Consider the following 12,287-nt stretch of genomic DNA (forward strand, 5'->3'; position numbering starts at 1 on the left):
AGGACTGGTAAGTAGCATGTGTGTATTTTAGTTGTTCTTTTGTGCCGTTTCATTAGAAACTTTTTTAGCAAATTCGAATAGAGCGGTCTTGTACACATCGTCCTTTATATAGTCTTATGCCGAATAACAATTTAGGTAAAGGCTATTAAATGGACTATTAAAAACAGAATTAGTCCCAATATTTTTCACGGTTGAATGCAATCAAGATGAAAGTTATGTGTTGACATTCAGTCCTTGCATGTGTGTTCTAACAAGCCATAATAGGCACAGCAATTTTGGCTAAAAATACAGTTTTTTTTTTCTTTCGCCACATCGTGTCAACAGAGCAACATAAATAAAATACAAAAAGTGCAACAAATTGGGAAAGTCTGCAAGAGGTACTAAAATAATCAGATACAAAACAAAATACAAAACAAAAAACTATCAATAAAGTGCCGTTTACGCAGTAATTGTAGATCTTCAACTTCCAAATCGAATAATGCTTGTAATTTTCATGTGTTGTTAGTTGGTTGGTCAGTTACAGGTTGTTTACAAAGTGTTCCACATCTAGCATAATTAATCATCCATTCGTTGTTGCCTATTCGCTCGTAAATTATCATCCTTGGCCTTTGCCGCTTTGTTCCCGGACCTACAAACAACATGTTTCGAGCTCATGGTCAAATCTTTCCAGTGTTAATTTAAACAAAATGTCTGTGAAAGTAAGCCGCGGAGAGTGTACACTGTTTCGACCTATAAGGTCTCGTCAGTAAAGCTCACTGATCATTACGTCATTTTGCTGAACTGTTGGTAAAGATTATACGCCGCTTCTTTTAGTTTAATTTGTCAATGGTTTCTTTCTACAAAGGCTGTCATTATTGATTTGATAAAGCCGCGTTATTGATCAAGAAAATGTCTTTGGATAGCCAGTAGTTTTTTAGCATACAAAATAAACATATAGTTTGAGAATCACATGACTTTGTGGTTATAGTTCTTGAAACCGTATTTTGTGAGATTTTCCCCTCAAAGTTGGCCCTAGAGATTGTATTGCCGTTGCTGCATATTATATTTTAAATAATCTGCTCTTCTGGTACAAATAAACGTATATAAAAAATGGCCCTACTTTCGTGTGAAGGATTTTCAGAAAAACTGGACGCTTGGTAACCGGGGTTAACGATTCCGTTGCCTGGAACTGGAAATTCCACATCACTGTCCGAATCTGAACTTGATTGGTTTCTGCGGACTGTGGAATGAAGGTTGTCCATGGAACTTTTAGGTGCAACTGTGCAGGATAGCAATAGGTTTCACCTTGGTTTTGAACACAAGCATGCCCTATGTCCACATTGTTATGCACAAATAATTATGTTGGTTAATTTAACGTGATATTCCTGTGTGTAATTCAGCACTACCTCGTGTACATTATCGGAAAATGAATGTTGTTAAATATAAGAGGAAAACAAAAAGATAACCTTCTTCAATGGACGACGCAAAATCCGGGGAATCCAAATCGGATCTGGGCGCCGGTCGCAATATTGATCCTTTAGGAGGCAAAGTGGGCATTTTTCGCATTAATGCGCAAAGGGGTTCGGGGTACGTTCCAATGATAACAGGCATTGTGAGAATGAGATCCTCGTAGAAGGACGGAAGACAGATTATGCACTGCGGTTGAATTCAAATATTTGTACAAGATTTGACAAAATAAAGTGTGCAATAGATAAACTAAATGTCTTTTATATTAGATTTGATAAAATATAATAAAATGCAAACAAAATATGCAGAAAATCTTGTTTTAAAAACCGAAAGACAATTTTTCCTTTTTTTTGGCGAAATTCCTAAAATTTATCTACATTAAAAAGGAATTTTTAAAAAGTCATTTCCAACCTGTATTTCGTATTTCATAGACATGATATCACCACCGGTATCGTACGTGGGTGCAGTCGCGGGTACGGGAATTTTTTTCAACGGCATCGTATACGGACTTCGATTAGATGGGATGATGATCTGGTGAAGATCGAGTTCTTGGACAACTGAACGCTGATAGGAATAACCAGCCCCGCACACAATAGACACAAGTTGCAGAAGTTTCAGGTTAACGCCGGCAATCTCACTTCCACTGTGAACAAACACTTAAATTAAACAAATTAATAAACGTGCCGTATCAGTCTTTATATGAATACAAACTAAATTCTCTTGAATAGGCACTCTTTTTACACCTGACGAGGGGAACTCGCGAAAGCTAGTGTATTTTTTGTAATACAAAAGTCAGTCTTTTACAAAAGAGTGCCTAATCAAGAGAATTTAGTTTAAATTATACAATAGTCGTATGTCGTAAGCAGAGCCGATTTTGCGTTAAACTTACACGACCATTTTTCACAGTATCGCTAAATTGGCTCTGTTGAAATTTCTATTACCGTTGCATGCAAGCATATGTGTCGGTCTTGTTAGGAATAACGACTCTTAAATAAGCGAAATCCTAACAAAATGGTTTGGGAAAACGCATTTTATGAACATATAATTCTGACAGATTGTCCAAAACAAATGATTCCATATTCAATGCGTATTTAAACAAACTAACTACTATTTTATATTGAATGGGGAAAATACATCAGAGGAACAAATGACCAGCAAACGTAGCAATAATTTGTTAAATTCAACGCGACGAAGTCATGATATGGTGGGAAAAATATATAATGACAAGAAAGCAACCTGTTATTAGCGACAGCCATTTGAACAGATATCTCTTCTCCAGGTACAAAAGCTCGTTTATTCAGAGCGATCCCAACTTCAATGGATGGGTAAAGACAACAGCAACACATCATGGCCCGAACGCGATGGTTCAACTTCACTTGATTCTGCACAAAAATTAACCATGACGATATTTTTAACATGTGGCATAACGTCTTTTGAGTAGGACTATGCATAGATTGCAAGATATTATGCTGTTTTCATGATAAATTAAGGATATCGGCAATATATCCTTATTTTAATGGTTACAGTTTTAAATATTTACACTTAATGCAATTTAATATTTCATATTTGAACATAAAACCTTTTTGAACACCGCCGCCGAACCTTTTGAAAAATTTGTTTCGTATTAATGAGATTTTAGGTTTGAAAAGAAGACATCTGGTGTTAAGATCAACAAAATCTCACCAAATTTGAAGCGGTGACTTCTCGAACAGTCACAATGCTGAACGTCTTTTCGGCGCTCAAAGAAATCACGCCATCCTCCCAATTTCGCCGTAATGTCGCTTCCACCTTTTTGCCAAAGAATCGTATGCGGTTACTGTGACTTATGCATTGCAAAACAATCTTTAAAGGAAAAAGATGTGCAAAAAAAACAGAAAAGTCGCAATATTTCGTGGCAATACTCGAAATGTTTCTTGAGGTTGGCGTATATGTTTCCAAACTTCTGTGCTTCAAATTAGTGATTAGTGACTGTGGTTTTTCGCCAGTTAAATTAACTTTCTACCGGTACGAGTATGCAAACCACATGTTTTTATGCTTTGCCAGGCTTTGTCAAACTGTATCGTCGAGTTCTACTTATCTATTCATCTATATATATATATTCGGCCGTATACATCATCAATCAATCTAAATTGTCGACTTAACAGAGGCACAAAAGCGAAAGTGAGGCAAAAGGTCACTGCACGCCTGCATGAAACGGTGCAAAAGTTCACAGATGCTATGTTACCAGCATGTGGGCAACTTCACGGTTAAGCAACACTGCTAAACATACCGAGTATCGTACAGACGCACATGACGATATTCCGACGTGAGAAGGAGGAATAGGACTCGGAAGTCGATGTTTAAAAGGAATTCGAATTTCTCGTTCGTCGTTATCCGATCCAGTATCTGTTTCAAAAAACAGGCTTTGAAAAAATACATACATTAAGACGATAGCAGTTTTTTACAATGGTACGTTTAGAGAGCCTTGATAATTTTATACACACATCAACCTCACCGCTGTGATTCAGGACCTGTCCAGTGCGAAAAACAAGATAGGTTCCCTGTTGATTGTTTTTGTTCATGATTGTCACCCGCCCTCTCCATTCCAGTTCAATGCCTGAAATCCATAACGTGCGTCAGTTGCCAAGCAACGATTCCGTAAACACGGACTTACCATCCGACCGCGATGACTTTTGGGATATGACCACCACGTGACCTGTAACGCAATCTCCAGGACGAAATACAGCACTTTTATGTGTAAAGTGAATTTCGATTGGCATCACGCCTTTGAACCTCAGTTCCAAACCAAGAACCTGCCCTTAAACTTTTCAGACAGACTCAGAAGTATTTAACAACTCATACAGTGCTGAAATACTTGTTTATCACCTAGATTGCTTGCTAGCTCTGCGAAGCTCCGTGCGCTGTCGCTTCCTCTAAAGACAAAACAAAAACAGGAACTGTTCGTTTCAAGCACCATGACCTCCGGTTTGTGTCTGCCATTCGCAGAGGTGAACCTTTCGCGCATGAGAAGCTACGGTAGCAATATTAAAGTAAACAAAGTGCTTACTTCCGATGTGAGTGACGTCAGTTCCCAATCGCCGTTGACGTCGTTCGTGTGAAAAGACGCATGATTTAGAAATCAGTCCCTATTTTTAGGATGATATTTTGGTAGTTGTAGTTTACAGTTAAGAATCTCAGAAAATAAGGTGGAAATTCAAATGAAGAATTTCATATCATAAGATACCTTAAAAATGTATTTTTCAACACTACGGCAGCAATGTAGTATATTTAAAATCATGCGATGAGGTTTGCATATTTAAGGCCATCACTGGTGTAGCTGTATGGGCGCAGAGTGAAAGCCTACACATTTATACAAAGACCCGATAAACGTCGTAAACTTACTTGGAAATTTCTAACTAAACAATAGTGGTACTTGCAGCAGAATACCGGAGTGTCACGTCCTGAATGGCAGCTGGTTAAAGCTTCTACAAACGAAGTGTTGTCACGACCAGACAAGTAAATATGCCGGCACGGACATGTAATGCGAAGCCCAACACGGCCCATCATGCACGATTAACTGTACAGTTAAGTCATTTTGTACTTCTTTGAATACTACAGACGGCATTTGCAGCACAACTAAATACAAAAGCAGCGGCCCTGAGATCCGCGTACAGCTTTTGAAATGCGCGCTGTCTGTGCCGGTTTGAAAATGAGTCACCACTGCCCTACTGGTATGTGCCACCACGCTGTCGGTTCGTTTGTGCACTGTATCAGTACAGAAACATAAACAAAAGTATCAGGTATTGAAATTAGTGGAAGCAATACGACCTCAGTAACTTGCATGGTCTATAGAGAGAGAAGCTGCATAGCCAGGTCCACTTTTTACTCAGTAGGCATAAAGAAATGTAAAAGAATTTAACAAGTCTGTTGCGTGCCGATGCAAAGTAGTCACTTTTAAAGGAAAGTAGCTGATGGCAATGCCGTTCATGAGATATCGGTGACATAGCAATCTGCTGTTAATATTTGCTGATATACCCCTAGAAGTCCCAGTACAATATTCACGAGTTTACGCCCAGTCTGCGCTGCTGGTAGGACAGGAAACACAGCAAGCTGTGTGCTGTTATTGATGATATCCTGCCAAGCCAAGTTTTACGTGTGTCTCGCCCTTTTAGGCACGATGGGAAACTTGTACATCTCGTTTTTGATGTAGATTCACTGACTGAAGGGTTCAGGAAGGTACTAATAAGGAATGCGAACTCATGGTTTGGTATTTGTTTTCCTATGAGGTTTATGATAACAGCTACTAAAGAGAAACAAGTGTTTTCCATTAACTATGCTTCTTGGTAGTGCTGCTAGATGGCAAGCAAAAACAAGGGAGGCACACTAATGCGTGTAAATGTGTTTCGTCAGAGCCCAAAGGTCACGGTTTTCCCTGGAAAGGGAAGGACGCCTGATAATAGTGATCGAAAACATTGTAGTTCGGACACAATTATGGGGCCATCTGGCATTCGGGACACATCAATATTGCGGGTATTTTGATTTTATGGGAATCGGGCTTCGCGGTCTAGTCTATGGAACTGTGACGTTGCGGACGTAAGATTATTCAGTTTCGCGTGGTGTCTTGACGCATTCGGTATCAGAAAATCCAGTTTGTATTAATTGACCATGGGGCTATGCTTCCTGATAAAAGGAACCTGCTTTGTCCATGCCAGGGTGCGGTTAGATGTTTGTTTGTAGAGACAGGCGCAGTTAAGTCAGAGCGTATATATTTGCTAGACATATGCTGTTATGCTTCAGATTTGACTTGTATTTCTTAAATATTAATATCAAAGCGTTAGGATACTGGTAGAGACCTGGAATACCAAATTAAAACACTGTTACATTAGTTGTTGTGTTTGGAAAGATTGTACAGTGTATGCGGGTGTATGAAAACACACCTCTTTGTTTATTTAACGACATATACTTTTCAGATTCAAACACACAACTATGGCTACGTATAAAACTGTAAAATGGCAGAAGGTATAATTATACTACTCTTTATAAACAATGATCGTTAAATTATGGCGTATGAGTGAGATAAGAGTTAACCACTGAAGAGCTACTGACCGAACCAATCGGCTCAAACATGTCGCTTGGGAATTGGACCATGCTGGGCGCAGACAACCACAGTTTGTTAAATACTACCAACTCCACGACCCCGGAAATAAAATGGAATCAACGTCACATGATAGGCATGTCCCTGGCCATCGGAGGAAATCTCCTGATCAGCATTTCGCTCAGTGTACAAAAGAAGGCTCATAACCGGTAAGTTATCGATGTAATCTATGCCTTTGCGGTATTCTTTGTGGCATTTAACACGATCATCAAAATAGCCATAAAAACAGTTAGCATTGCTAACGCACAGAACAAAAGATTAAGCACTGATTTTTGACCCCCAAAGCTAAAATAATAATAATCTACATGCAAATATGACACGATCCTTCCAGTTGAAGGCAAAACGCACAAAACTCTTTTGTGCATGCAGTAGGCAGTACAATAATGTAGCAAATAGAATTCGAATCAATGCCCTGTTTATAACATTCATATTTCTACCAATAGACTTGGACAAGATAGTCACTGGCGCTATTGCATGGACAAGTGGTGGTGGCTGGGTATGATTCTAATGATCATTGGCGAACTTGGGAACTTCATGGCATACGGATTCGCCCCGGCCTCCTTGGTTGCGCCTCTTGGCAGCGTAGCGGTGCTAGCAAACGCGTTCATAGCTGTTGTTTTTCTGCGGGAGCCCCTAACCACGCCTAGCATAATGGGCGTGACGTTAGTTATAGTAAGTATGTGACGTATGTTTTATATACACGAGTACGTGCTGTTGTGTAATAATGTCGAAGTCACGGAAAAAACAATGCCTTAAAAACTGTCGAATACTCATTCTATATGAAATCCTCACGGGCATAAACAGATTTAAGCCCGAACATGTCCGTTCAAATGAATCGGCAAAGTATTTACAGCACTTTTCCGCAGGTCGGCTCAATCACGCTGGTGAGCTTTTCGGTAAAGGGAAAGCCCCCGCTTTCCGCGGCGGAGATTGTGACGTATTTGGAAGCATGGACGTTCCTTCTCTACCTCGGCATTGAAGCTGTTATCCTAGCAATTTTGTTGTACATAAAGTAAGTTTTTCCTGCCTTTTGAACTATAGACGAGTAGGATATTTGCAATGTACATAAGCATATGCCAATTTTTAAAGTGATTTTGGGGTGCAAACCGAATATTTTTATGGCAAAACAAAATAACAACAGCATCCTTAAAACAAGTGATACCCAGTTTACGCTGCAATGACGCCTTGTTTTTGCATTCAAGCAAAACATTGAAGCATTTTAATGGACAAAAACAATTTTTGCCTATGCACGGTAAAAAGGTATATCGTGATAGTATATGTATACATACAGGCTGTATGATACAGCTATGAGGTGCTGTTACACAGAAGGTACAAAACAAACGGTAATCCACATCGTACTGATTGTGTGTGATAATGTGCCGGCCGATCAGGAAATGGAGCAACCCTATATAATGCGTCATCCTATAGATTATACCGAGTCGACCGGGTGTGACGCACAAATTGTTTCACACTTTAAAGCCAATCTTTCTTACTTGAATAAAAGGTGCAGATTAACGGCCCAGTGCCATCGCACGTTCTATCACACAGCTAGTTTATTATTTCATTAAAGTCCCTTCTACCAATTTGGTGGTACAAACGGAAATATCCCTAACCTCGTTAAGGTGAAGCACTCCCTGGTATATATATGCACAGATATAGAAAAATGTAACTGGAGTCGGATTTCAACTCTATTTCCACTCCGTTAATCACGCCTAGGAAACAGCATGGTTGCCCTACAGCAAACTAAAACAAAAAACAGTGGCGAAAGTTTTGTGACAAAAAATCAAACTTGCCGTTTGCACCCAAAAGCCACACTTATTTCTTTATGTCACCAAGAGTGGCCTATAGGCATTACATTTATTGTATACAGGTGTTCTAAACAGCGTTATACGACGCGCAGACTAAACATCCGTTCAAGTAGTTCTTAAAAGTTATCCACAAGACATTTATCATCACAAATTTGTAAGGATGTCCTTTTGCTGAAAATGGTTTTATGTTTTTACAGATACGTGCGCGGCAATGAGCACTTAATCGTTTTGCTTTTACTGGTTGGTATCATCGCCTCCATAACAGTAATTGCCTCAAAGGCCCTTTCAAGCCTTTTATCGGAAACAATATTTCAAGGGAAGCAACAAATTCTGAACGGTGTGTTTTGGGTTTGTCTCATCATCCTGCCGATTACAACAGGGACTCAAATTAAGTACCTTAATCGGGTATGTTGGTTCGTATGCTTCATGTATAATTGTATTTAATAGTTTTAGGTGTGTTTTTTTTCTGCACTAAGATGAAAACGGGCGTTACAGCCTGGGCAAATAAAGATATATATTAACTTTGTTTTCAAATGAAGAAAAATCAATAAAATCCAATCATCCAACGGCACATACACACACACACACATATATATATATATAGTACACAACTAACGTAAGCCGAAAGCCTTACTTCCCCTTAAGTAACCGGATTTTACGTTTAAATTTTGTGATGGATTGTTTTACCGGCGGCCACCGAGGGGGCAGCACGGTCGTGACATTTCTATGCTCAGAGTTCACAAAAACATGTTATAACACATCTTTGCCACACGGGTAAACTAGGGCAGGCACTATAGTGAATCAAACCCCTTAAATACCTCCTGGTATACATTGTGTAGATACTTATTGAAGAGTTTGAAATATACACTAAAGCCTACATGTTCTATCAACGGATAAGCTGTGTTATTGAGACATATATCTGTAAAACTGGACTTGTTAACTGGCGCCAAATGAGATAAAGGTATGTCGTGTGCAGCCACACATTGCAGTCAAGAATCTACATATATCATGCATTGTTAAGACAACTGAACAAAGTCCGTTTGTTAAATGACATACGTGACTGACAGGCGTGATAATATTTTAAGATAGCAGGGAAGAAGCCAATGGACATGCAACTTAAATCTTATGCCAATACGTAATTGGGCAATTAATTAGCATAGAGTCAATGAGACTTTATGTATCCCATTACATACTGTAAATGACAATTCACTACTTGGGCCTCTAAATAATATCCAGCATTACTTCATTCCCAACTTAATACCTTTCAATTACAGGCTATGCAACTTTACGACGTTTCGGACGTGGTGCCAGTCAACTTCATATTCTTCACAGTCAGCGCGATTCTTGCCGGTGCTATGTTTTACAAGGAATTCAACGGTGTCGCTTTCGACCGGGTGTTTATGTTTCTCTTTGGTTGCGTCCTGTCATTTGTCGGCGTTTACATCATAGCCCACCAGTAAGTCAAAACAAACAAAATTGTTGCTAAACTTTTATAACGCCAATACAGGCTTAGACGTCAGCACAGTCGTTCTCCGTTAGTCACAATGTACGCAGTCAAATGGTAATCAAAATTAACCCAATTAAACTACAATAGATGATATGCCAAAATATATGTTTGATGGTAAAGACGTCTGGAAAGCACTTGTGGCAAATGAAAGTATATAGAACGAGCCCCTGCATAGTTGGTATAATCACCTACGTATAACGAAAAGATTATTAAAAGCTTTTTATCGTTCATTTTTGTTGTCCAATGTGCCCTCGTAATATACCATCGCTTACATAGTGTTTAAAATATACAGGGACGAATACAAAACCTCATTAACCGAAGCCATACGCAAGAGGACATCAACAAACGACAGCGGAATGGCAAGTGGTTCCGGCACAAGCAGCAGCAGGACCGAGTCTTTCGAAGATACAGATATAGTCACCATCAGTGACGAGGAAATGTCGACCTCTAGCGACAAGTTATCGGAGCGCAGACGGTCGCGAGGTGGCAATAGTGAACGTTCAAGTATGGTCGATTATGGCAGGACAGCCACGCCAACGACATCCTCAGCAACTGCACGAATGCTGAGAGACTTCGTGACCACGATTAAAGCCACGGAAACGATACATAGAGTACAGCCGGGCATATCAGATAACGAAGAACCTCCGGTACCCTGAGATGGGTTTTGTCACTTTTAATTAAGTTTCAAGTTAAGTCGTGTCATGCTGACACATTGATAGGCAATTTTATGAACGATTTGCCACTATGTCGTAAGAGCTTTGTTACCATTTTTATGGGAACCACTTTACATCGTTATACTTTTAAGTCCACAAATTTACGTAAAATCAATGTGCTACAACACCAGTATGAGGTCATAACACAAGTAAGTGGAATGTTTTCGAGAATTCAAAGCCACATATTCGAATCGCAAGTCAAAGCCCCTTATTTCAGAGTGTATTATATTCGATTGTTGTTTTTTGGTCAAAGTATGCACTTGTTTACAACCACCCAGGGTTTGGGGGGATTTTCGCCCTTTGAAAAGGAAATACTTGCATCTCCATATCACAGGTTTCGTATGCGCCAGTCAATGCAACTTTGCTGAAGCAAGTATAACCTTCTTCAATATTCTTCCGGAAAATCGTTTGTGATAAAAGCTGTACTTGTGTGGTGGAACAAACCATACTGTCAATTTACGCCTGTGTTTGCTGGCACAAAATTTTACTTTTACGCTGCAGGACACCGATTAAAACAACAAAAATGCCACAGAGTCGTATTACCACGATGCGTCGTATAAAATAAACTTATCAAAAAGATTGCCAATCCAGCAACAATACACCAATTACCACTCAACAAAACAATATTAGCAGCACACCAAATGTAACACATTTAATAAACCCGAAACAAACAAAAAAATTAAATCCAAGTCTGAGCTGCTTAGCGTAATCTCAGGTCAGCTTTACAGAAAGGCTAAGTATCAGAACAGCTTTAATGTGATACCCCAAGTCATTAATCATTTAATAGGTGACTTACGTATAGACTATTCCATGTACTTTCAATGTTCTTGCTTCTATCAATATACCACATAAAATCTGAAACCTCGTACATTATTATACGCGCTAATGCGAGCCCTGGCACCAGCGAATGTGAGGCGGTTGCCAGAACGGTCGCGCTAATTCCGGAGTAGCGGTTTATCGTCCAACAGTAATGCAATTAGGCTATTGTAGAGCTACGGTTTCTGGGGTGTTACGTATAGCAACTCGACCGCACAGCTTGGTGACAGGGTCAGGTGTTGGCAAAGCGTGACCGACGTGGCTTTGTTGTTCACGTTACGCATATGAAAGTTATTGGTCGGCGCTGTTGGTACGAGAACGTCTTGCGTCACCGATTGATCGGAATTTGGTTTGTCATGACAAACAAAATTCCAATGACAAAAAGGTGCAATTTTTCTGTCCCAAAATTCACAATTCTTTAAAACTTGGTGAGAAATGGTGTTGTTGATGTACAAGGAATAACGTATTTGTAGGCGTGGCACGACACGAAAGTAATCACTTATCAAAGCCTTTTTGATACTATCTTGCATTAATCATAATTGGAGTGGTGAGTAATTGAATAGGTATTAAATAAATTGCTGTTCAAATACACAGGTGATACATCGGTGAATAAAAGTTGCGTTTTTTGTGTCCGAGGGATAGATTAATAAAATATGATATGCCTGGCAACAACAGCAACATAATACCAGTAGTGTTGCAGCTTGATCCCGACTGTAAGCCTTTTCTACTCAACAGAATTTATCTTTTTGCTTCAACATTTGTAAATCTAATGATTGTGGCCACCGACAAAAGGCATGTATCGTCGCAAATACACGACACACGTTTTATTGCATGTAGCAAAGACCGATTAGAGGAAGAAGACT

The 12,287-nt window shown here is 39.4% G+C and overlaps 2 protein-coding genes across 2 annotated transcripts; one reads left to right on the forward strand and one right to left on the reverse strand.

The window, feature by feature from the left end:
- Window positions 1–367: 367 nt before the first annotated feature.
- Window positions 368–4,326, reverse strand: LOC145908941 (arrestin domain-containing protein 2-like). The gene is made up of 9 exons (XM_082996262.1): window positions 4,100–4,326; window positions 3,941–4,042; window positions 3,716–3,831; window positions 3,130–3,234; window positions 2,683–2,828; window positions 1,858–2,089; window positions 1,446–1,635; window positions 1,100–1,258; window positions 368–628 (listed from the first exon to the last, which is right to left on the reverse strand). The coding sequence occupies exons 1-9, from the start codon at window positions 4,203–4,205 to the stop codon at window positions 492–494; spliced, it is 1,293 nt and encodes a 430-aa protein (XP_082852388.1). The 5' UTR covers window positions 4,206–4,326; the 3' UTR covers window positions 368–491.
- Window positions 4,327–6,401: 2,075 nt separating this feature from the next.
- On the forward strand, window positions 6,402–11,077 carry LOC145908607 (NIPA-like protein 2). The gene is made up of 6 exons (XM_082995916.1): window positions 6,402–6,729; window positions 7,024–7,252; window positions 7,447–7,592; window positions 8,586–8,793; window positions 9,663–9,844; window positions 10,188–11,077. The coding sequence occupies exons 1-6, from the start codon at window positions 6,551–6,553 to the stop codon at window positions 10,549–10,551; spliced, it is 1,308 nt and encodes a 435-aa protein (XP_082852042.1). The 5' UTR covers window positions 6,402–6,550; the 3' UTR covers window positions 10,552–11,077.
- Window positions 11,078–12,287: the final 1,210 nt, after the last annotated feature.

Source organism: Ascidia mentula, chromosome 7, assembly GCF_947561715.1.
Source record: "Ascidia mentula chromosome 7, kaAscMent1.1, whole genome shotgun sequence".
Classification (NCBI taxonomy): Eukaryota; Metazoa; Chordata; class Ascidiacea; order Phlebobranchia; family Ascidiidae; genus Ascidia; species Ascidia mentula.

Bases quoted from the DNA above. Each gene is read 5' to 3' on its own strand.
- LOC145908607 (XM_082995916.1), top strand. From the start codon at position 6,551: ATGTCGCTTGGGAATTGGACCATGCTGGGCGCAGACAACCACAGTTTG. The intron at 6,730-7,023 runs GTAAGTTATCGA...TTCTACCAATAG, and splicing joins CAAAAGAAGGCTCATAACCG to ACTTGGACAAGATAGTCACT. The intron at 7,253-7,446 runs GTAAGTATGTGA...ACTTTTCCGCAG, and splicing joins TGGGCGTGACGTTAGTTATA to GTCGGCTCAATCACGCTGGT.
- LOC145908941 (XM_082996262.1), bottom strand. From the start codon at position 4,205: ATGCCAATCGAAATTCACTTTACACATAAAAGTGCTGTATTTCGTCCT. The intron at 2,829-3,129 runs GTGAGATTTTGT...ATTTTTGTGCAG, and splicing joins AAGTCACCGCTTCAAATTTG to AATCAAGTGAAGTTGAACCA. The intron at 1,636-1,857 runs GTTGGAAATGAC...ATTCAACCGCAG, and splicing joins CTATGAAATACGAAATACAG to TGCATAATCTGTCTTCCGTC.